The sequence below is a fragment of the Carcharodon carcharias genome, chromosome 23 (assembly GCF_017639515.1).
Source record: "Carcharodon carcharias isolate sCarCar2 chromosome 23, sCarCar2.pri, whole genome shotgun sequence".
NCBI lineage: Eukaryota > Metazoa > Chordata > Chondrichthyes > Lamniformes > Lamnidae > Carcharodon > Carcharodon carcharias.
The window spans coordinates 28310903-28336504 of NC_054489.1; the positions used below are offsets into that span (position 1 = coordinate 28310903).

Sequence of the window (25602 nt, forward strand, 5' to 3'; positions counted from 1 at the left end):
TGCCATTAAATGTCATGGGGTAATGGTTAGATTCTCTCCTGTTGGGGATGGTCATTGCCTGGCACTTGTGTGGTGCGAATGCTTTTTGCCACTTGTTAGCCCAAGCCTAGATATTGTCCAGGTCTTGCTGCATTTGGACATGGACTGCTTCAGGATCTGAGGAGTTGTGAAGGTGCTGAACATTGTGCAATCATCAGCGAATATTCCCGCTTCTGACCTTATGATGGAAGAAAGGTTATTGATGAAACAGCTGAACATGGTTGGGCTTAGGACACTACCTTGAGGAACTCCTGCGATGATGCCCTGGAACTGAGATGATTGACCTCCAACAACCACAACCATCTTCCTTTTGTGCTACGTATGACTCCCAACAGTGGAGAGTTTTCCCGTTTCCCATTGACTCCAGTTTTGCTAGGGCTCCTTTATGCCACACTTGGTCAAATGTGGCCTTGATGTCAAAGGCAGTCACTCTCGCCTAACCTCTGGAGTTCAGCTCTTTTGTCCATGTTTGGACAAAGGCTGTAATGAGATCGGGGGCTGAGTGGCCCTGGCGGAACCCAAACTGAGCATCAGTGAGCAGGTTATTGCTAAGCAAGTGCAGCTTGGTAGCACTACTGATGACCCCTTCCATCACTTTACTGATGATCAAAAGTAGACTGATGAGGTGGTAATTGGCCAGAGTGAATTTGTCTTGCTTTTGTGTATAGGACATAACTGGGCAATTTTCCACATTGCTGGATAGATGCCAATGTTGTAGCTGTAGTGAAATAGCTTGGCTAGGGGTGCAGCAAGTTCTGGAGCACAAGTCTTCAGTACTATTGCTGGAATGTTGTCAGGGCCCATAGCCTTTGCAGTATCCAGTGCTTTCAGCCGTTTCTTGACTTCATGTGGAGTGAATCAAATTGGCTAAGACTGGCACCTTTGATGCTAAGGACCTCCCAGAAGAGATCAAGATGGATCATCCACTTGGTACTTCTGGCTGCAGATTGTTGCAAATACTTTAGCCTTATCTTTTGCACTGATGTGCTGGGCTCCCCCTTCATTGAGGATGGGGATAGTTGTGGAGCCACCTCCTCCAGTGATTTGGTTAATTGTCCATCACCATTCATGACTGGATGCGGCAGGACTTCAGAGCTTAGATCTAATCCGTTGATTATCGAATCATTTAGCTGCTTATGCAGTTTGGCATGCAAGTAGCCCTGTGTTGTAGCTTTTGTCAGGTTGACACCTCATTTTTAGGTAAGCCTAGTGCTGCTCCTGGCATGCCCTTCTGCACTCTCATTGAACCAGGGTTGATCCCCTGGCATGGTGGTAATGGTAGAGTGGGGGATATACTGAGCCATGAGGTTACAGATTGTGTTTGTGTGCAATTCTGCTGCTGCAGATGGCCTACATGGTTGCACAGTCTTGAGTTGCTAGATCTGTTCAAAACCTATCCACTTAGCATGATGGTAGTGCCACACAACACGATGGAAGGTATCCTCAGTATAAAGACGGGACTTCACCTCCACAAGGACTGTGCAATGGTCAATCCTTCCGATCTGTCATGGACAGATGCATCTGCAGCAGTTAGGCTGGTGAGGATGTGTTCAAGTATGCTTTTCCCTCTTGTTGGTTCCCTCACCACCTGCCACAGACCCAATCTAGCAGCTATGTGCTTTAGGACTCGCCCATCTTGGTCTGTAGTGTTGCTACTGAGCCACTCTTGGTGATGGATATTGAAGTCCTCCACACACACTATATTCTGTGCCTTGCAACCCTCAGTGCTTCCTCGAAGTGGTGTCCAACATGGAGGAGCACTGATTCATCAGCTTGGGAAGGGTGTGGGCTTTATGTTTTAATAGGTAGGAAGCTTCCTTGTCCATGTTTGGCTTGATGCCATGAGACTTCATGGGGTTGGGAGTCAGTGTTGAGGACTCCCAGGGCATGTTATGGTATGATAGGAGAATCTCTGCAGAAATTACTCCCATCTGTTCCATGTAATTCTTCCTCAACCCCCACAAAATTAGCAGTTTGAAATAAAGACAGTCGAGATCAGCTTTGTTTTGGTTTATTTTCAATGCAAAAACCTTCTACAGGGGGACTTGTACATGATTGTATGTTGGCTCTAGTACAAATGGTCCCAAATGGAACAGAAGCACCAAATTACAATGTATATGAGAAATAAGCATTTTTGTACCTGTCGAGCAGTGCCTATAAAATGGATTTGACACTTGTTGAAACTTCAATCCAATGAGTCCCTATAAACCAGCAATGCGTTGTATTTTAAGTTCGCCTCCCATTCAGGGCTTCAGAGTTCCCATGCATTCAACCAGAAATACAGCATTATGCTGGTGCTTCACTGAAACTGCTGCATAATATGGTTGTAAAATTAGAACATGGCTGCCTTGGTCACATTTTACTTTGTGGAACCATGAGCCCTTTGGAATAGAAGATGGCTGAATCGCCTTCAGTTACAAAGCTGTGCAATTTTCAAACAGTATCAAAACTAACAACTTATGTAGCATAAAATGCAATCCTTGAACAAAATTTCACTTATTTAAAAACTGAGTCCAGTACCTAACTAATACAGGCGTTCTCTATAAATATCCACATGTACCTTGGGCCTGCACACCACTGCACTGAATATAAAAGCATCAAAACATTTCAAGAAATCTGTAAATATAAACGTGTAAAAGCATCATACTATTGGCTGCATGCTATATACAAGAAGAAAAATGCCTCTCATTACAGTCATATCATTTTCTAATCAGAACAGTTCTTTTTAGTTTTGAGTATTTCTCTATCTTGTGTTATAAGGCAATTGCATTTTAATTCTGAACTTGTTACTAGGAATGGAGCCATATGCTGTCTGCCTTATTGCTTATGGCCTACTGGTTCACCTCACCCATCTATCATGATCAAGTTTCCTAATTATTCAGTCAGGCTAATGGTATTTACTGCTTTGTTGTATAATGGTATTTTAGTGACTAGGTACTATACTAGTAGGTTTATAATGCATATGTAAGATTGAACAATAGCTTACTTCACTGTTGGCAAATATTTAAATTTAGTTAAATTCTGAGCTAGTATGTACTCAAAAGTCAACCTGCGTATGATGGGGAGTCTGTGCTCTTAACGGCACTGCAGTGTGCTTCCTACTCATATGTTAAAAAATAGCCTATTCCTGCATTCATAAAACTGTTCACTTAGTAAGTGAATACTTGGAGTCTCTATTTTATTTTGAACCAAAAATGTGTTAAATTTTCACAATGGTCCTGCAATGGCCCAATTCCGTTGTTAAAATGACATCTGCTAAGCTGAATGGGTTTATACAACGTTGAATCTGTACCCAGGTTCTCCATCCCAGTACAGTACAAACTGTTTCTCTTGCTTTAAATGTGCATATGTACCATTTGCAACATTGTGTGTAGGACTAAGGATGTTTGACCTATTGGCATCCTCAGTTGTGAAGAAGCTAATTGTCTTTGGTAATGTTGTACAGTTTTGCCTCTTGTGTAGTATAAACTCCATGAACCTGGCAGGATCAGAAAGGTAGGATTATTGGATTTGTGGAACCCAGTGTGCAGCTAAGTGGAAGACTGAATGAATTTCACTATGTGCCTAGTTCTGTATTTTCATTATCATGGAAACCTGGTGATAGGGAAACTTGATTTTTTTAACCTAATTAACATGTAGGTAACTTTATAGAATTATTCACGTCCTAAATTTCATTTTCTGTTCTGGAATGCTGTTGGTAAAATGAGATTCAATTTTCCATTTGGTCCCTACTCAGTTATACTTGCTGGATGTGAATGTGTACACTTCAGATGAGGCAAGGTTTAGGGTTGGGTGGGATGGACTTCATGGCCGGTTAGCGACCAACACTCGCTGTCTTCGCTCATACAAAGAACGGTCATTTGAGGCGCCACTGGCTAAGGAAAGCTACCCACAGGTTGCTGTCAGAACAGCAAACAGCAGGGGAGGGAAATCTAAATTTAAAAATTCGCATCATATGGTATGATAGCCAGTTATCCGTGACTGAATTGTACTGACCTGCTTTTAATGCGACTACATGCAGTAGCTTGTTAACTAATAAAAGCAAACAGCATAATTCAGAGTGTACAAAATGCATATTTCCTGACATGCCTTCAATGTACCACGAATCCTATATCCTACAAGTAAAATACCTTATTGTACACATTTGTATTTTGTGACGTTTTGATGAAAAATTACAATATAAGTTGCATTAAGATGACTAATTTAAGCTAGGTTAGCCAGCATCCTAGTACTGTATAATTTTATTATTGGTTTGCCAATAAGGAAACTATTCTTTCAGATGATATATGATTGGGATCTTGGAGGTATGATTATGCATTTTAATGACTTTTTGCTAGTCATTCATGGTACATTAAATAAGAGACATTTCCTCCTGATGCAGATACTTTGATATCTTTATTGCCCAGCCACCTAACTAATCACAACCTCACACAAGCAATTTCTTGACATTTCAAAACCCATTCTACACTATTTCACACTCGCACAGCAATTATTACTGTAAACCATGAAAGCTAAAGCTTTGCAAACTCTGTAACTGAGATTTAACATTTAAATTTGCACTCAGCAGTTTTAATTAAAAAAAAATGCAACTTCTACCTGAAATATTCAACAGTCATGTACCTTTAAAAACTTTATTTTCCTGAACTTTGAAAATTATTTTCGTTTTATATAAAAAAAGTGATTGTACAATGCTGTAGGAAAGCAACTTTCTCTATATATACTTAAGGAAATCACAAACTTTTTAAAAAGTCCACAAAGGTGGAATTTGAACCTATTTTTCTATTAAGATCCTCTAATTATTTTCTTAGATTCAGCTCTTTGCATTAACTGTTTCATGGCCCACTTTTGTTATGGGTTTTGTTGTTATAGTAAATGTTCCATTTATTGTGTATTACTGCTTTGGCTAGTGTATTTTAATTGCATTACTCTCCATATGGCTCTAGATTTGACTGAGTTTGATGATTATTCAGAAACATAAAACAGGACATGAATTTGAAATTGAGTTGCAGAGTCCTAAAATCAAGTTAAATGTTTAATACAATTGCGTTGCTATAGAGCTTGCACTCCTAGTGACTCTTGATTGACAACATCAACGTTATCCTCAGCCTGTCTGAAGTATAAGTTTACTCTGGTGTCTAGCAGTATTAAAAAGAATCAAACATATTTTTCTGGCTCAACTTTAAAAGAAAAATTGAATCCTAATTAAAAAATATTGGTTTGAACCAATTAAGCACTTTTGAGGGTATAAACTGCACAATTTCCACCCCCACCAGCTGCAATTTTGATTTCTAATAGCCAATGTGTATGTTTCGGAAGAAATCTGTGCTCGCTTACTTGAACAAATGGGATTCTCTTCACAGCAGTTGTCTTCAAGATTGCTGAATGTCTTGTCAGAAACATTGCCCATTTATCTTTGTATAACCTGATGCTGTATTTTCCATTTAAGGTCTAATCTATCGTCCATATGGATTTCCCAAAATGGGCCGTCAAACAACGCAGAGTTCATTTTGATTTCCACAATATTCATGACCAGGAAAGCGATTCAAAACAATTTGCTCAAGATTTCCTTTTTGGTGTTAACCATCTGAGCAACCTCAGCAATTTCTAGTACCAGCGCTTTCTTTGGGTTGGATGCAAACCATTCTGCAATGGTACAATTTTAGATTCTTACATGCAATGTGAATGATGTTTTAACACTGACAGAAATGTCCTTTTAAGTGCTTAGTTCACAGGATATTGATAAAGAAAAGGCAGATTCTACATATCCTTAAAAACCATAATGTACCTTCCTGTAGGTAGTGTAATCTGGAGTGTGTGTCACTGCAAGGGGTCAAACTGGATAATGTCCACCTTTTATCATTAAGCTGATTGGGGCAGTGTTCCATGTAATGGGATACATATTCTATTGCTACAGATTGAAATAACCCTTCAAGTAGTGCACGCTTTATCTCTGTAGCTATGATATTCAGTCCTAATTCCAGTTTGCTAATCTATCTTTTGAAAGATTGAACTGATTAAAACTGCAGAACAGGAGAGAATTTGAGCTTTGCAAAGGGTGATCCAAGCAGTGACATTGCTTGGCCAGATCAAATGCTCCCACAGTAACCAGAAGATATGAAAGATATTTCATTCACACGTTGGAAGCTGCATGATCTTGGCAAGATCAAACTTTGCAAGACTTTTGATAGGCAAACACACCGAAGGGTAGGCTTGACAGAGTAGACACTGAGGTTCTTTCCCCTGGCTGGGTAATCTAGAAATAGGACACAGTTCCAGGATAAGGGGCTGATCATTTAGGACTGAGATTAGGAGAAATTCTTCACTCAAAGGGTTGCGAATCTGGAATTCTCTACCCCAGAGGGTTGTGGATGCACCATCATTGAATATTTTTAAGGCTGAGATAGATTTTTTGGTCTCTTAGGGAATCAATGGATGTGGGGTATGGGTGGGAAAATGGAGTTGAATCCCAGGATCATAGTGAACGGCAGAGCAGGCTCAACAGGCCATATGATCTACTTCTCCTCTTATGTAGCCTTCAAAATTACAACTTTACAATGAATTTGAGTGAAAAATGTATTCCTATGCCAATAGTGCAATCAGCAAGTTCTAGGCATGACTTGTTTTGTTTTAAGTGCTGGGATGACTGAGAAGAATCAAAATGGCTTTTGTATCTGTGAGACTGTAGCTATCAGAAATAATATTTTATAGGTATAAGCCTTTGTTGCCTTAGGGAGTAATTATATTCCTTTTCTTAAAGAGTGATGAATTAGTGAAGTTAAGAGGCTATCAGGCTATTCTGTGGGCTTTTGATAAGTCAGTCGGTTCTGCAATCTTTTTCATTTCAACACAAAAAGTGCAAATCTAAAGGCAGATTTGGGCCATGCCAGAGGCCTTTCAATCAAATTAAGTTGCTGAAGTTATAAATAACCAAAACTTGGGTAAACACCCTTGAATGGTTGAGCAATGCCTTTTAAAAAGATTGTTTGTCAAGATTGTTTGTGTATCAGCCTCTACACCAGCAGAAGGGGGAAGGAACGTTGCTGAGCTTATCAAATTTTATACTATTTTTAAGTTGAGACTTTTACAAAAATATTGCTAGAATGTCCCCAGCAAAGCGTAATTTCCCTGCTTGTGATCTACAATCCAATCAGGTTTCTTTCGCTGACATCAAAGAAGCAGTGCAAGTAACGTGAATGTTGAGCTCCAGTTCTTTGGAAGGGAGGCACTATTATATCTAAGTGATGCGGATTCCCAGTACTTGTTCCAGTTCTTGTCTGCGTTGCTGAACCTGTATGGAAGAACCAGGGATTTTAAGTTTTGAATACTCTGGTCCTGATTTTATATTGCAATGCATAAGTTGTGCTTTGTAGCATTGCTAATAGAACTGCCATTGCTTCCAGCCCACTACCTGTCAAATCAATGCTCTGAAGTTGTTAGGGGATCCAGCAATGGACAATTCCTATATTGTCTAAAACTTCCCCCTTTTGTCTCTTAAATTAGCACTCCTTGTGAAAACAGGGCCCATCACGTGAAACATTTTACACTAGTGATTTTGAAGTCTTTTCATTTCTCAAGACTGTTCTTGCTCAAGTTCTGGGTAGCTCACCTGCTTCCTGGCTTCCTTAAATCACCTGCCCATGAGTAAGCAGCAGAAGGACAGATAAAGAGCCTGGGCTTCCCACTTTGCCTTTCCATGGTGATCAGGATTGTGCAGTGGGAGAAGAGACTGCTAAAATTGGTTGTATTGTACTCTATTATCTGTCACTCAAAGCAGTGCTATGGAAAAGAAATTATTTTTTGGTATTTTAACCTTCCCTAGTTGCCCTAAGGAATTAAAATTAAATCACAATGTGGTACATGGGTGAATTACTTGATTTTTATGGCAATCTGGTATTTTGCTTCCTAACTTTCTGGCGTGAGCCCACAGTTAACCTGTTCGTGCTCAGTCAGATACATCCTGAGTTTAAAAACAGAATTAACTGTGATTCCAACACACACAAGATATACTTCGCTTTCCTTTTCCCTGTTCAACCCATGACAATTCATTAATATGGGGTCCTAACAATAGAAACAGTAGCAAAGTGGGTACCTTTTGCTCTTCACCTGCACAAAGGCTTTGCGGAGCTAAAAGTGGCAAAAGTAAAGAAATTCTGGACAGAAACAAAAGATCCAGAGCCCAGGAAACCTCCCAGAGAGGATCAAACTGCTCTTCTTATGGCTTATATAGATCAAACTTGCAAAGATTACCCACACCCTTGGACCTCAATGTTAATCTCTCATTTACATCTCAAAATCCCACTTTAAGAATTCTGATCCAAAGAAGCCTTTTACAAATGGGTTCTGATTGATTGATTGTTTCACTGTAAGGCTGACTAAAGTCCCAAATCTTGCCCACCTACCCAATCCAGGTACTGGATTACAGCTAGAGCCATCTAAATTGAGACATTTTTTCGAGATTAGATAGTCAAACTTCCAGGCAGCCTCAGAGAACAAGTGAGAAATGAAAAAGGCAACAAAAGACTGAAGAGGAAAAGGGATAAAAGAGATTATGTAATACAGCAGGTGGAGTGAACTTTCTAAAGTAGCAGCCTATAATTGTGATGGAGATTATGGTTGAGTAGCTGAGTGTTGTGATTAGAACTCTGCAGAGGGGTTAGGGACAGCGCTTACATTTGCACTTTTGATTCCTCATACACAACTCTGGCTCTTGGGTTAGAATTAGAATGCTGAGCAAAGGCCAGGCACTTCCCCAGAAGGAAACAGGAGGCGGAAAATGTGGCCTATGTCAACCCCGAGCCACTGTTCTTCACTTGTAAAGCCACATCTGCGTCATGGGGTGGGGGTGGCGGGGAAGGGGAAAGGAAGGAGGGAACGAAGGTGTCGTGCACTGGGGGTGGGGGGAGAACAAAGGTGTACAGGAATGGGGAAGAGGAGGGGGTGAGGTTGGGAATGGGGAAGAACGAAAGTGTCAGGTGATTGAGGTTGGGAGGGGGCGAGGGAATACAGGGGAGGATGGAGTACGGGGGGGAAGAGGGTCTAATGGGAGAGAATGCGGCAAGTGGGGAGGTAGGTGTAAGGGAAGGAGTTCTGGGGGGGGGAAAGAGTAAGACTGGAGGAGGGAGTAAGAGATGGGGGATATCCAGGTGAACTTGCAAGAGAGGGGTCTGTGGTGTCAATGAGTGCCTCCTGGGGAGCGAACTGAGGGTAGGCATAGTAGGAGGGAATGGTGACTATGAGGGAGCAGAAGGAGCCAGTAGGATGGGAGGGTGAAGGTGCATCGGTAGTGGTAGAAGGGACAGTGAGGGTGGTTGGTGGGGACTCGGAGACAGACATAGACCCTGGGGGTGGGAAGGAGGTCGTCGGGGAGGTCAATGTGGATGGGGGTGGGATTCTCAGGAAGGAAGGGAACATGCACGTTCACCTTGGAATGACAAGGGCTCTGGCTGGTAGGTGATGGTGAGAATGTGGAAGGTGATGCTGGGAGCTCAACAGTGATGGGAGAAAAGGACATGGGTGACTGGGGGAGGGGAAAGGACAGGGGAGTTGAGCAAAATTCTGACTACGACCATTGTTGTCGAAATTGAAAGTGAGCAGAGCCCAGTGTTGGACGGACACAACTGCTGCATGGGAGTGTGATGCAGGTCAGCTCAGATGGACAACCGAAAGAGAACCCCAGCAGGCAGCATTGAAAATGCTCGAGACAGTGAGATGGATGAAGGCTCCGTGTGCATGGGAGAATGCCAGCATGAGGTTCCGAAAGGCCCTGCCCCCCACACACACTTCTCCCTCCAGGATCACTCTTGGTTCAGCTGTGTGCAGCTAAACTGCTAGTGGGGGTGGGAGGGGATGCAGTGGGAGGACTCGCGAAGCCTATCAATGAAGCTGAAAGACACCATTATACATTATTCAGTGAAAGTGAATATATTTTCATATCATTAAAGTGACAAAAAAGTGTTCACACGTACAACCACTTGTTATCAGTATTTCTTAACTTTTCTAGCCTATCACTTCTAGGTGCTGCCCTGACATCCGCAGCAAGGGCGGAGACAGCCTGTGCAATGATTGGCCCTGTTGACTCTGATGAGACATGTGTCCTCTGGAGAGCTGAAGCCTTGAGGGCCCTGGCTTGCTTGGTTGTCCTCCTGTGGGCCAGCTGCTCCCTCTGTGACGACTGAGGACATGGTTGCAAGGGGACTTGGAGGGAGCAGACAGCCTCTGAGATTCCTGAATGGATGACCCAGTGGTGTCTAGCTGCTGCTTCTCCTCCCTTCAGGTGCCCAAGGGCCCTAGCCTGACTTCTTGAGGGGAAAGAGCAACTGGAGGGATGTTGAGTTGCTACATTCATCTCCTGTTGACGACTGCAATGGAGTGCAGGTCTGAGTGCATCTCCGCGTTCTGCTGGACCAGGGTCTCCATGGTATCCGCCGTCCTTCCCATGGAGACCTCCTTACATGCACTTGTGGGCACCATTTCATCAGAGAGCAGGCAGATACACCTCTCTAACTTGCATGCCACTCTGTTGAGAGCTTCCAACAGCTCTGCATGATGTTCCCCCGTCTTCTGCTGGCTCTCCATGATGAGTTGGAAGGCCGAATTCAGAGGCTCATTGTCTGATTCGGACCTCACAGATACCGCTTCCCCAGCAGTCCTCCGAGTGCCGGTGAGCTCAGCTGAACTTGCCTCCTCCTGTTGCAGACAAGTGTTCATGCAGTGACCATCCGATTGTGAACCCGAACCTGCTCTAGATCTAGGTCCCACTGAGGTGTGCGTCTCTGTACTGGTGGAGGGTGTGGGTAAGCTTTGTGACAGGTCTTCCAGGCTGCCTATTTCCAACTCTTCAATACAGGAGGTTTCCTCCTGATTGGAGGTGAGGACCTGGATGGAGCAGAGGGACTGGCTGCCTGAGAGTGTTGGTCGCTTGGCAGAGCTCCCTGTGAACCAAAGTAGAGATAATTAGTGCACGGCAGCAGGGTCAAAAACAGGAGATAGAGCACTCATTGTTGTATTGAGAGCAGGATGATGTGGTACAGGATCCTCACGTGGGTGTTCATCGCCGACTTCACTGTCGCCGCAGGCACAGTCCACGTCCTCACCAGCCAACGCGATGGCACGCTCCTCAAAGTGAGTGAGGGCCCTAACGTAGGTCACTCCAACCCCCAGTCTGGGACCTCTCCATGCTATTGTGAGCCAGCTTCTCCTGTATGAAAACAGATGGAGAGTGTGAGAGCATGACACATGGCTTTGCGTGGATAGTTTGTGTGGTGAGTGGAGCCATGGACAGGCTGAGGACGCGAGCTCCAGAGGATATGAGCCCGATGGAGATGTAAGGGTGTGTGTGAGAGTTAGTGGTGTTGTCCCTTGAGGTGTGAGATCCCTGTGGATGTGTGATGGGTTTGTGAGAGTGAGAGTTGAAAGTGATGAGGTGGTTGACTTACCCTGGTGGAACAGATGAGATCATTCATCCTCTTCCTGCACTGGATGGCTGACCAACTATGTGTTCCGGTGGCACTGACAGCTGCTGCCACTGCCTCCCAGGCCGGATTGGTGACTCTGATGGACCTTCTGCGGCCAGAGGAGGGGAGTAGAGGACATCACAGCGGCCTTCCACTGCTTCCAACAGGCGCCACAAGGAGGCGTCACTAAATCCGGAGGCTGCCGCCTTCTTTGCTTAAAGGGCCTCCTGTCACCTGGAGCAGTCCCGGTCTGTAGAAATGAAGTAGGCATGCACTCTGGTGTATATTAAATATGGCGCCCGGGGCGAGGAAGCACTGGGGTCACGGTGGGGCAGGTAAATCCGAGCCCACCCACTAGTGATTTGGCATGTTTCCAGTGAATGCATAATTAATGAGGCAGGACATGCCAGGAATAGGATGATTCAGTGCAAAAACCCACTATTGCTGCGGCTGACGTCCTTTTTGCCTCCCACTACCGCACTTTGGGCAAATCTCGGACGATTCCACCCTTCAACTGTGTTTCGCTCTTGATGATCCTGTCCGATCTGCTGAGCCTTCCCAGCATTTCTGCTTTTATGCCACATCAGGTATCCAGCATCTACAGTATTTTGCTTTTGTATCAGCCCTGTTTATGTTTATCTCATTTTTTGCTGCTTTACCTTGTTCGAATTTTGTAGATCTGGAGCTTTGGAGGGTGCTCATAGCATTGTTGACTCAATACTAAATCGGAACACAACATCAGCAACTTGAGGGATGCACAAAGTAAGGGAACATGAACTTCACTTCAAATGTTATACACAAAGCTCTACTGAATGCACCTTTACAGCCCACAAAGGCAAAGTAGAGACAGCCCTGTGAAAAATATTCCTATTACCTTTGAGAAGATGAATCTTCCGACCCCTTCCTGTGTCCATGGCTCGTGGTAAAACTCAGCCCTTCTCTCCTCTTCTGGGTTTCCAATGACATCAGTCATAATCTGAATCCAATTCAAAGCATTAGTGATGAAAGTACTTTAGCACATCAAGTGTCCAAATTAAACTAGAAAAAAGATTTTTTTGTCTTGAACTCATCAGGACATTTTGCAAGAATACCAAATGTGAAGGGAACAACAATTTATACTTTATAAAAAGAGAGTGCTGATTGTTTGGCAAGTGGACTCCAATTGGTAGAGGCATTGCCATGGAGAATGCACCAGTTGATGGTGACTGATAGTTAATTGCCAAGCATTGTTTGAAATTTAAATCAGGCAGCTTGACACTGGTCAAGGCACTGCCCTGAGGAACGAACCAGCGAATGGCTGTCACTTATTTTATTTAGCTGAAACAGGCGCAATATGCGTACATGTTCTTTCTGTCTACAAACAGCAGGGCCCTGTGTATTAATATATGTAGCTTCCAGTACACGCAAATACACCACACTGCGAGCCTGACAGACAATTTTAACTTGGTTGTTTGGTTGTCAGCATAATTCTTAGCACACTGAGGATTATTTAGCAAATGTTGTCCAACCAATTGTGGAATCACATCCAATGTTGGCCAATGTGTTTTGAGTCTCGCAGGCATTGGCTGGCTGCGTACAGTCTGTACCTTGCCTGTTACGAACAGTAGAAGGGACATGCTATTTGATAAGATCCGCCAGTGTTTGGGATGTACAATGATACATTCGGTATTCTTGCAAATTGTCCTGATAAGTGTAAGATGAAAAGGTTTGACAAAAAAATCTTTTTTCAGCAATAGACTATTATAATACAATTGAGTTGCAGTTGTATTTGAGGGAATAAACTTTATTGCAAAGGGGGATGGAGTAAAGAAGTAGGAAAGTCTTGCTGCATTGTACATGGCATTAGTGAGACCGCACCTGGAGTACAGTGTGCAGTTTTGGGCACCTTACTTAAGTAGCGACATATTTGGCATTGGAGGCAGTTCTGAGAAGATTCACTAGACTGATTTCTGGGATGAAGGGGTTGTCTTATGAGGAGAGACTCATAGGTTAGGCCTAAACTCATTGGAATTAAGAAGAATGAGAGGTGATCTCATTGAAACATAAAGTTGGTTTGACAGGGTAGATGTTGAGAGGATATTTCTCTTTGTAGGGGAATCTAGAACAAGGGGGCAAAGAAAGACATTTAGGACAGATATAAGGGGGAATTTCTTTTCTCAGTGTTAGACAGTGTTTGGAATTATCTCCCCTAGTGAGCAGTGGAGGCTGGGTCATTGAATATATTCAAGGCTGAGTTAGACAGACTTTGATTGACAAGGGAGTCAAGGGTAATGGGGGACAGGCAGGAAAAATGGAATTAAAGCCACATCAGATCAGGAATGGTCTTATTGACTGGTGGAGCAGGCTTGAGGGGCTGACAGGCCTATTCCTGCTCCTACTTCTTGTACTCTAGTATCAAATGGAAGATTCCAGCAACAACGCTCTGGTTAGACACATCCTTCCTCTAGTAGTGCCAAAACCAAGCCCTGCCTGTCTAACAACTAGGGCTGCTGCCTTTGTAGGATCACTCTCAATTTATTTGTGCAAGTAGATTTCCAAAAGTGTTGACAGTCATTTCTATAATCCCAGAGATAGGCATTACATGAAGTTACAAGTTCCTTGATTTCCTCTAATTTTGGGAACTATTGCATTTAATACATGGTTACAACATGGAGTTCCCTGCCACCCCAGTGGAAAAGGATTTATATAAGGGCGAGTTGTATCTTGTGAAAAATTGCACATATATCCTTAAACATTTGCAGGCCAGTTGGCCTGAAAGTTGTTCAACAGGGTAGTTACAGCTTGGGATAATGTCCTATATAAACGCTTAATGTACCATCTGTAATTTCACCCTCCATGATTTTAGCCGTGGTGTTTAAAATGAATGGGTTAGTATCTCTGCTAAAATAGTGGCAAGAGAATGTCAGGCCAATACTTGCAGCATTCATGTGCTAATTTCCCACCACATAATTGCAGAGCCAGTGTCTTTCAAAATGGTTTCTATAAGAGATAATTAGGGTAATCCTATACAGTACTTCCTTTCTGTTCCAACACTTCACACAGTTATTTGCTGAAGGCAGCGTGTAAAAAGCCAGAACAAGATGTCACCTGCATACAATTGTAAATCAAGATCAGACAGTGTTCCCTGACCTGCTAGTCACTTGAAACTATTCAAACTAGAGATTTGAAAGATAATTTTCAACCTAAGTTTCTTCTTAACTCCAAGGAACTGACTTCCTGCTCCATTGATATGTTAGTTTTGACTAGCTAAGAAGTAGCGCTAATACTGTCTGAGTAGCTAAGCAAAAAACAACACTCAAGTTTCCTGAGTTATTCCATTTGCAAAATTATACACATAATCAGGTCAAATCTGGTACACAAGCCCTCGTCCTATATGGCATATTTAGTTCAGAAATTTTACTTAACAGCCTAAACTTATCAAAGATACTGAAACAATGAAATATTTATATTCTTTTTCTCTGGTGACTTGTTTGTGTTTTCACCTGCTCATGTTAAGGCATGGGTTGCTGAAATTCTCTTTAGATACAGTACTGAAGTGAATCAAAGCTCTGAGAACATCTTTGAAATATAACACTATGGAAATGTATTGTATGAAAAGACTTTTAATCATACAGATAAATGGAAAAGTCAGGCTATTTGAACCAGATGGTTTAAATTTAAATTACAGTAAATTTAAAACAGGTAATTATTTCAAATAACCTACAAGACATCTGGGAGAAGGGAACGTGGGTGGCTTGTTAGAGAGTTTGAAGTATTTCGAGGAGTTGAAATGCTTTTGCTAAACCTTTATTGCTCTCATGAGGTCTAACCCCAATATCATCATCAGACACTCTCACTTTAGGTATACCAAAGCTTAGAAGAACTGTTATGTACTTTGTGCCCTTTTAATCTTCTTAATCTAGATTATTTTGGTTTCCATATTTCATCGATCCCAACACCCCGTACCTTCAAAGGTTCAAAAATTTTCTTGTCTTGAAATCTAAGTGTGCTTTCAGTTACATGCCCAGGAAACAAACTGCAAAGGCTGGTATTTCCTTTTAGCTATTGGCCTTACCCTTTGTGTTCATGAGATCTCAGTAAGTCACAGCCTGAGGCATTGAACTATTCTTGCATTCCTACCTTGTAGTCTCGACACTGTGACTTCATCCAATCCTGGATGAACTCTTGAGGGTGGTTGCTGAAGCTCAGCATGAAGTCACGTTGGATCTTCAACTGATTGATCGATTCAATTGTGTCATGAATCTAGAAAATAATACATCCGCTTATTATTTTCTCAAAACACTTTCAGAATCTTCACGGGTATCATCAGAACATCTGATCAAACTCCAGCAAAACATAATGTATGCGTGCGTGCAAGTCAGCAATTTTTATTTTTGCTTGGCCCTTGCAAGTATAGTGTAAGGGGGTAAGAGCAAAAACATAGGAGGAGGAAAGCCCATTGTGCTATCTCCAGCAGACAATGTACAATCCACACTTCAGTCAGCTTGGTCAACTGCCTTTCACTGATGATATTTCCATGGTCCTAACAGGGCAGGAAGCAGTGGTCCACAGAATATCTGGTTAACCTGTGTTTACATATGATCCTTATAGACTCCAATTCTTTCTCTTAGAACGATTTTCCCAACTCTTTTTTTAAAGGATTAATTGTTCACTGTGCTAACTGTTAGAAGTTTATTCCTGATATCTGGTAGAAAATAATTCTTCTTAGCATATAGGAAATTGCAAATTAGAAGCATGTGTAGGCCCTTTGGCCCCTTGAGCCTGCTCCACCTTTCAATAAGGGCAAGGGTGATCTAATTGTGGCCTTAACACCACAATCCTACCTATACCCAATACCTTTGATTCCCTTGTTAGTCAAGAATCTGTCTCTGTCCTAAAAATATCCATTGACTCCGCTTCCGCTGCTCTCTGTGGAAGAGTTCCACAGGTCCACAACCCTCAGAGAAAGATTTCTCTTCATCTCCAACTTAAGTGGGAGCCCCCTTATTTTTAAACCATGTCCCCTAGTTCAAGTCTCTCCCAGAAGGGGAAACACCCTCTCAGCAGCCACTCGGTCAAGCCCCCTCAGCATCTTACATGCTTCAATAAGACCATCTCTCATTCTTCTAAACTCCAGTGGATACAGGCCCATTTTGTCCAACCTTTCCTGATAAGATAACCCCTTCATCCCAGAAACCAGTCTTTCTTGAGCTAACCACTTTTATTCAGTTTTGATATCAGGTTTAGGCTTTATAGTACTTGTGTCTTTCATAGGTATAACTCTGGAAAGGAAACCATTCTAATGTAAATAACTCTCCATAACAGTCAAGTGATCAAAATAAAGTTCTTGGACTGAATTCTATTACTCATGTTTTCAAGCTATAGACCACAAATTAGCAATATAGAGAACGTCAGATAAGAGAAGACCTTTAGATCCAATGGAGTTCATCACTATGATGTACAAACTCTTTACATTGTCATATACTGAATAACTCTGACACTTCTATCTCATTTACTAGGTAAATTTTAAACATTTATCATTGCTGAATTAATGATCAGCAATGATAAAGAATGTCTTCCTGGTATATGCTATAAATTTAGTTTTTTTTAAACCAATTTTTATTTATCTGCTCTGACCTGACTTACCTTGAAGTAAAGTTCTGGGTTTCGCTGATCTACATTATTTGAATTTCTTAATTTGAGTTCTATCTTTCAACACTGTAATACTTAAGCTTCTCTAATCTTTCCACAAAGCTCAACTACTTCACACTTGGAGTCAGTTCACGTTACTCCTTTCTGTACACATTATAATGCACTTTTGTCTCCTTTGTAGCATGGTGGCCAAAATTGCTGTCGTGCAGTCTCATAGTTGCTCATGGGATCGCTTTACCACACTGTGTGAGGTGCCTTTGTGGCAGGGGATAGGGGGATGAGAGGCAAGGGGTTCAATCCAAAGTGGCAATTTTGACTGAGGTTGGCTAAGATCCAACAATAATCAGGGTTGGAGGAGGATTTATGTGCAAAAAACAATACACAGCAAGCATATACTAAAACATCTTTATGTACATCACCTTGTCTATAAAAAAGGATTAAAACATAATTCACATACCAAATTTCACACTCATCAATAATAAGGTATTTCTTTATGAAATTGGGTCATGATATCTATGAGGTTTCTTTTGGCTGATCACAAATAATAAACACACTTTGGTAACAGACTTCGGGTGTCCATTCTTTATAGATTGGTAATATGTCAATGCATTATTCTGGCTTGAGATGGGTTATTTTGCAGGCCCTTGTTAGTGGTAAACCTGGGCTGAAAAACAAGGATTATAATCCTGGAAATATAGCTCCATTGCTATGTTTGCCATTAGTAAGACTCTGTACTGGGATTTGATGACAATGATGACGATGATAATGAAAAATTAAAGCTTATTTTGCTAACAGTGTGCTTTTCCCAATGTTGTAACCGGGACTTTGTGCCGCTTCAGCTTTCTCTCCTTCTGCCTTTTCCCACGCGATTATAATTAAAATTCTCAATGCCAGGGGCATGCATGCAAAACACATTTGATTTAGCGATTGGGGCAGCTTTTCATTGGCAAAGCCTGCCATCAGCTGACAATGCTGCACCTACAGGTAGCCTATTAAAGAGTTTCTGGTCAAACAGAGAGGCTGTGCCTCACAGCCACAGCTTTCCTGGCCAACTCCACTGCGTTAAACTTTTTTCAAAATTAATCTTCACTTATAAATATTTCACATTACATTGGTTTCTCTTTATTAACGTGTGTATCGGCTTTATTTGTTGAGACTAGCTTACTCAGAGAGGTAAATGTACTAGCACACCTCATGGTTCGTATGCATTGATGGTTCGTATGCATTGATGGTTACAGGGGAACTAGGGGACACTTCCTTTATTGTGAAAGAAATGATGTTATGTTTTTGTGTTCACTCTTTATTGAAAGTTCATATTAGTGTCCAGTGTGGTACTCGCCAGTCTGTGGGATGTGGCTGAACTTGTAGGCTCAGCTGGCCATTGTAAAGGACATTGTCCGAAATCACTCTCAGATGGCATGACTGAAATGTTGTAGGTGAACTCAAACAGTCCCTGTAAGGATTCTGCCAACCAACAAACTTGGACAGTACTGATACTGCCCTTCAGATCCCTCATTTTCTTACCTTGACTAACAGTCCCCACCAGCCCACCCCACCTCACCCAGGATGCCAGGCCCTTCTTACTTCACTCTTCCATGCCCCCAACCCAAACCTCTTTCCTCCCTGGATCCCTCTTCCAATCCTCCAAGCTCCTGGCCCCATTCCACAATGCCCCCCTCACCACTGACTCACCCTCGCCCCTCCTGAGCCTCCCGCATGAGCCCATTCTCCTGCTCCCACCCCACCTTGTGTCGCAGAATTAAACAAGGAAAACTGCTGACCTTACACACAACTGCACAAAACCAACACTGCTCACCACCTTTAAATGACTATGAACCAGGTGCCACGAGATTCTTGTGCACCACTGACTTTATCTTCAAGGCCAAACTTTATTGAAAACTGTTTCAGGTTAATGAGTGCTCATGACATGCAAAAGTATTGCAAGTATGAACCCGCCACAGACGAGGATAATTTTCGACATGCTGCCGTCATGCAAAGCCCATACACCTTCACCAGCTGCTTCAGCATTATTGATTGCCCAGGGGTTTCAGGAAAGTCCATCTCCCTCACATACACTTCACACAAGAGTGTAGGCATGGGAGGGACATGTAGACACAACAACCATCATCGGACCAAGGGACAGCCCTGTGTTAACATTTCCTCGGTCTCAATCTGGAGCCCAACTAGCTGTCCACTTGTGCTTGCAGGAGAAAAGAGCACAGAGCCTAAGTGGAGCTGGCCAAGACTGCTGGAGAGGTGTCTGATATCTGTGCTCTCACCCCTGTGGAGATAGAGGCCCTAATACTGGCTGGGGAGCTGGGCAGTTTCTCGCTTTCAGACACTGATATTAGAACGATTTGCATGGAGAATGAGGGCCATTCGCACTTTGCAAATGAGGTCACACTGGAAAGGGAAAGCACTGCACCCCCTCCCCAGTCAATAGTTCAGAGTTTAGTATCACATGACCAACTTTTGTACATCCTTCCTTTGCAAGAACACTGCACCAATACGTGTCGGAGGAAGCCACAAGCGAGCCTCTGCCATTTCCTCTGATGTCGAAATTGTTCAAGTCTCAGAAGGTGCAGTGTCACATCCGCCTCCTGGTCAAAGCACCAGTGCAGATACCTAAACCTCAGAGGTTAGACGCTTGTGATTCGGCTCTAACTCACACTCTGGTGAGCAGCTCACTGTTGAGAAGATGCAGATGATGGAGGCTGTGACAGCCCAGGTTTGCTGGAGGCCAGGCCCATGCTGTGCCCCAGGATGATGATGGCCCTCTGTTGAGGACCACACTCAGGCTGCTAGAATTGCAGAGATAGACATGGGAGAATATGGTGGAGCTGCCCGAAGCATTGAGCAGACATGTGCGGGCATGGAGGAGTCCACCCAGGCCATGTATCAGTTGGATGAGTGCATTGCTTCCTTTATCGCGAGGCTGACTGTCATGGAGAGCCAGACCCAGGAGACCGCTCAGTGAGTGCCTGGTTTAAGTGTGCACCTGCAGACCATCACTGGTGAAACGACCAATGTTGCAGTGGACCAGCGAGAGATGGGTGGTGCCCCTGGATGTCCCTCCAGGTACACCTCCGCCCTGTGTAAAGCAAGGTGGTGCCAACCCGCACCAAGATGACGGAGGAGCTGCAACCTGACACTCTAGGTTTCCTCTCAAAGCACTCTGAGGGTTGCCAGTTTCTCCCCACCTCCTCGGCCAGTGACCAGACCTCTTCCAGCGGCAGCAGCCACGAGCGGGCTCGCAGAGTAGCCCTCTACTTTCCCTGGGTCCTCCAGGCCTGCAGCAGCTAGAAGACACCCACCATGATCAGGGAAGACCAGAGGGTCATGCCTGCCTCCTGGTCATCTGCAACACCTCACTGCAGCACTCGCAAATGTTTTAAGAAGGGCACTTAAACCCACCCACTATGGCTTTGGGGTTTCTGTGGTTTTGTAATGATGATGTTGTCTATGTTGAGTGTTGGGCAAGTAACAGGTGGGGGTACTCAACAACATCTGGACAATGGGCATGATAGTTTGCAGTTTTAATAAGCGTGAGCATCAGCTCATCCGACATGGAAAGTCTACATGTGAGATTTTGAACTGGATGCCATTAGACCTCAATGGCCCAAAAGGAAGAACTGTGACCGGCTGGCCCATATTGAAGACCAGTATTAAATGCTGGTTAGGCCACAGCTAGAGTATCGCGTGCAGTTCTGGAATCCATATTATAAGGATGTGATTGCACTATAGAGCGTGCAGAGGAGATTTACCAGGATGTTGCCTGGGCTGGAGAGTTTTAGTTACGAGGAGAGATTGGATAGACTGGGGTTATTTTCCCTGCAGCAGAGGAGATTGAGGGGGGACATGATTGAGGTATATAAAATTATGAGGGGCATAGATAGGGTGGACAGGACGGAAGTTTTACCCTTGGTGGAGGGATCAATAAATGGGGAAAGATTTAAAGTAAGGGGCAGGAGGTTTAGAGGGGATGTGAGGAAGAATTTTTTCACCCAGAGGGTGGCGAGAGTCTGGAACCCGCTGCCTGAAAGGGTGCTCGAGGCAGAAGCCCTCATAACATTTAAGACGTATTTGGATGTGCGCTTGCGATTGCTTGGCATACAAGGTAATGGGCCTAGTGCTGGAAAATGGGAGTTGGATAGTTAAGTACTTGTTTGACTGGCGCAGACTCGATGGGCCGAAGGACCTCTATGACTCTACTATCTCCTGAAAATACTGCTGCTCTGCCATTTGTAGGTAGATCATCTGAGTGCAATAGACCCAAATGCTTGCCTGACGCCTTGGTCCTCCTCTCCCCTGCTGCCTGGCCTTGTGCTGCCTCCTGTGGCTGCTGCTGGGGTCCGTTTGCGATGCCTCTACAGCATTGTCTTGAGCCTCATTGTGTACTTCTTCACGTACCAGTGGGCTCAACATGACTGGGTGTATGACACCCATTGTTAAATCCCTCCAAATTGGTGACAGACTGACCTGGTTGTGCGCTGCCACTTCAACAAGTGGCCCTCTAATCCTCTAATGAGCTTAGCCACTCTAAGAGCCTGGTCCTCTGCTTCTCAAAGGAGAGCTTCCTGCCACTCCACTGCAACCCCCCCCACCCCCAAAATCCCCCCATCCCTCAGCACCTCAGATCAGCCTTTTACACCTTGATCTTTTTCTGTCTGGATACAAGCTCTTCAACGGAGACAACTGTAATGAAGGTCAGCCCCACACTCCCTGCAGCTCAGCCAGGCTGCTTAAAAGACCACCAGCTTCCTCCAGGCGGGTTTCAGCAAGCACGGGAGACCCGTGGGAGTTGCATTAAATTGCCCAGGCACCACTAAATTGAGGCGGCTTCATGAATAAATAGCCTCAAGTGGCTCATGAATGAGCCGGATTACCTCCCTGCTGTGAGCGGGCAAGCTGCATACACCAGCTGCCTCGCCACTGACTTAATCGGGGTAGGTTCTCCCAGCGGCGGCAGCAGACTGACACGTGGCCTCTTGCAAGGCCTGACCATCATGTCACCTGCTCCAGCAGGCTCAATTAAATTCCGCCGTGTATTGGTCTCAGCTGCTAGGAGGCACTGAATTCAGATGGCACAGGGATCTCTATAGGGAAGATTGTCTTTTAGCAAAATACGCTTTTTAAAAGAAATTATATTGTGACCATCAATGTGAAGAGCGGTTCCTTGAAGTATAATTTATTTATACAAAAAAGCACAAGGTTCCGGAGGCTCTGTACCGTCTGCATTAGAACTGGCAGCCCATCCTTTCATTTGTTGATACTGATGGATCTTCTGTGTAATTCCATCATTTGCTGTTTCTATTATAGAGATTACTGTGCCTCGCAAAGCAGGCTCAGCATGGTCTGAGGTAATAAGGCCCAGTGTGATTCTGTGAGCTCATGGCTTCTATAATCCCTCGACATGAAAACAAGCCAGATCTCCTCAACCGAACAAGAAAAATAAACTGAGCTCAGCTCTTCCATCATCACATAGATACCCTTACATACCAATGTTCATATTAATTTTCGTATAAATACTGACTTGATAATTTATTAGGCAGCGGGAAAAAAGATCAAAGTCATTGAAATGGCTAGCGATAAATCAACAGGAGTACAAGAATGTGATGTCGGTAATAGTCAGGCTGGAGTACTATAGTTTCACAATGCCACGCCTTTTGGGCACTTACAGTCCAGTTCTCAGTGAATCCACTGGAACAAAACTAGAATTCAGGACTAATTGAGTAATGCCACTCACAACAAAAGGGCCACCAGGGATAGCTGATTTAGGTAATACAAAGTCCTACGGGCATTGTCTATGTACACTCTTTCCTTCTCCATTATTCCACCAAATTAGAAGGCAACCCGCACTCTGTTTAGAAATTCAATTATTCAACAAAGATTCTTTAAAATCTTTCTGAAAAAAATATTGCTGACTCACTCAGTGTAACAACAAGAGAACATGGAAGATTTGTGCATGTTTCCAGTGAGCCAATCAGAAGGGACTAGGAAGTTGACACTCTAGGTTTCCTCTCAAAGCACTCTGAGACTAGGAAGCTTATATTGATAAGGCCAAAGCAGGCAAAGATCAGCCAGAGGCTGATTTAGTTCTGCCTGTAGCACTCCAGAAGTTAAGTGCAAGAACCTGTTGCAATCCAACTCTTAATTCTTTCTTCCGACTAGGCACTTTACAGCCTTCCGGGCTGAATATTGAATTCAACAACTTTAGATCCTGAACTCCCTCCTCCATCCCCACCCCCTTTCCGTTTCTTCCCCTTCCTTTTGTTTTTTCCAATAATTTATATAGATTTTACTTTTCCCACCTATTTCCATTATTTTTAAATCTATATCTTTTATGCCCTGTTAGCCTTTCCCCCGCTAGAGCTGTACCTTGAGTGCCTTGCCATCCATTTTTAATTAGCACATTCGTTTAGATAATATCACCACCTTCTTTGTTCTTTGTCTGTGACATCTTTTGATTATCTGCTCCTATCACTGCTTGCTTGTCCCTACAACCACACCCTACCCCCCCACACCCCACTTATCTCCCCCCACCTTAAACCAGCTTATATTTCACCCCTCTCCTAATATTCACTCAGTTCTGTTGAAGGGTCATGAGGACTCGAAACGTTAACACTCTTTCCTTCTCCGCCAATGCTGCCAGACCTGCTGAGTTTTTCCAGGTAATTCTGTTTTTGTTCTTAATTCTTTCCATTTAATTGTAATACTGGTTCTCATCATCTATCTCAATTACTCTATAGGTCATGCCTCACAAATTTACTGGAATTCTTTAAGAAAGTAACCATGTTTATGGAAAAAGAATGTCTAGTGTGTAGAATTCACTTGGATTTTCAAAATCCTTTTAATAAGGGCTCTGCATCTTAATCTTTTGAAGGTAAGGTTTTGCACTTTTGAGAACCAAAGGTAATAAATAAACAAGTGATCAACCCCCTTTGAAGGGGCATTTTTATGTTATTTTAACAAAAAAAACTACAAAGGAACCTTATCAAATTAGAATATCATTCCGAGTGTCAATTATGCAGATCATAGAGATTAACTAAACTAGATCAATTTCCCACTTAACTATCTCCATGAAAATTAGTTTAATTCTGCTGGCCTTCCTTCATAATCTCCATTATGTTACTGTAAACTTTCAATAGCACATCAATATCCAATTAAAGGTAGGGTGCTCAAAATTAGCATAATATTATAAATGTATTTCTTTCCTGATATGCAAAAGGTTATAATAACTAAGTCTGGTTCCACATGATGCATCTCAATACAAGGCTAACCTTGGTAACAACCGGATAACATTAATGAAATATTCACGGTGCGTGGTCTCAGAGCTAAAACCTTTTGCTTTTCACCTTTGACAATGGACAACCATTTATTGAATACTTGTTCTCGTCCAACCACACATCCACATTAAATTTAATCTGCAATTGCTTAATCCACCTAATTAACATGCCCAGCTCACTTTTAGTGGCTGCAATCTCCCCTGTACTATACATTATTTGTGCCATTGCATATTATATGTGTATTATATGTAAAAATTGCTCAATATAATCTATAAATTCTGAATAGAGGACCCACAACGTTTCTGGGAAATGTTACTAGCTCCAGACAGTCACCACCTTCTGCTTTTTATTTCTAAGCTTCTGAGCTTCGGCCATCCAATGTGGTGGGGGATGGGCAAATCAGAGGACCTCCTCATTAGTCTGGTCCTGGGCTTAGCTAAGGAGGTCATAAAAAGGTCCAGGGAGTGGGCAATTGAAGGAGTTGTTCAAGCCGACCCGCTGCCTCTCTTCTGTGGTTAGATCCATGCCCAGGTGTCCCGGGAGAGGGAGCACGCATGTCCACTGGTGTGATTGAAGTACCCGTGACCCGTGGGCACTGCAGAGGCTGCAGTGCCTAATCGATACTTGGAATGATATTTTAATTTGATAAGGTTCCTTTGTGGTTTTTTTGTTTTGTTAAAATAACATGAAAGTGCCCCTTCAAAGGGGGTTGATCACTTGTTTATCTATTACCATTGGTTCTCAAAAGAGCAAAACCTTACCTTCAAAAGATTAAGATGCAGAACCCCTATTAAAAGGATTTTGAAAATCCAAGGGAATTCTACACACTAGACATTCTTTATGCATAAACATGGTTACTTTCTTAAAGAATTCCAGTAAATTTGTGAGGCATGACCTAGTGGTTCAAAGTCTATGCCGACAGCTGTTCAATGAACTACTTAGAGAAGCTACAACCTTATCCTGTTAAATTCACTCAAACATTTCTGCCCAACTGATGTTAGATACACAAATTCAAAGAGTATATATTCCTTGGAGATTCTGCGGTACAATACATCTCATTGGTTACAGATATCATAGTGGCATTTAAAACCTTTGAACCTTTTCACAGCATGTGTTTTACTGACCTAAACATGCATTTACAGATCTTTTTGACTGGATCTGGAATTTGTTCATCTCTGTCTGTAAAAAATTCC

The 25602-nt window shown here is 43.0% G+C and overlaps 1 protein-coding gene across 3 annotated transcripts in view; it reads right to left on the reverse strand.

Moving 5' to 3' along the window:
* Window positions 1–2034: 2034 nt before the first annotated feature.
* The window catches only part of smarcd2 (SWI/SNF related, matrix associated, actin dependent regulator of chromatin, subfamily d, member 2), a 56812-nt gene continuing 33244 nt past the window's right edge, over window positions 2035–25602 (reverse strand). For all 3 annotated transcript variants that reach the window (XM_041217544.1, XM_041217543.1, XM_041217542.1), the window contains 3 exons: window positions 15612–15734; window positions 12367–12468; window positions 2035–7327 (listed from right to left, as the gene is read on the reverse strand). In XM_041217544.1, the coding sequence (XP_041073478.1) occupies window positions 7274–7327; window positions 12367–12468; window positions 15612–15734 (279 nt within the window). In that variant the 3' untranslated portion in view covers window positions 2035–7273. The remainder of the gene's footprint in view (window positions 7328–12366; window positions 12469–15611; window positions 15735–25602) is intronic.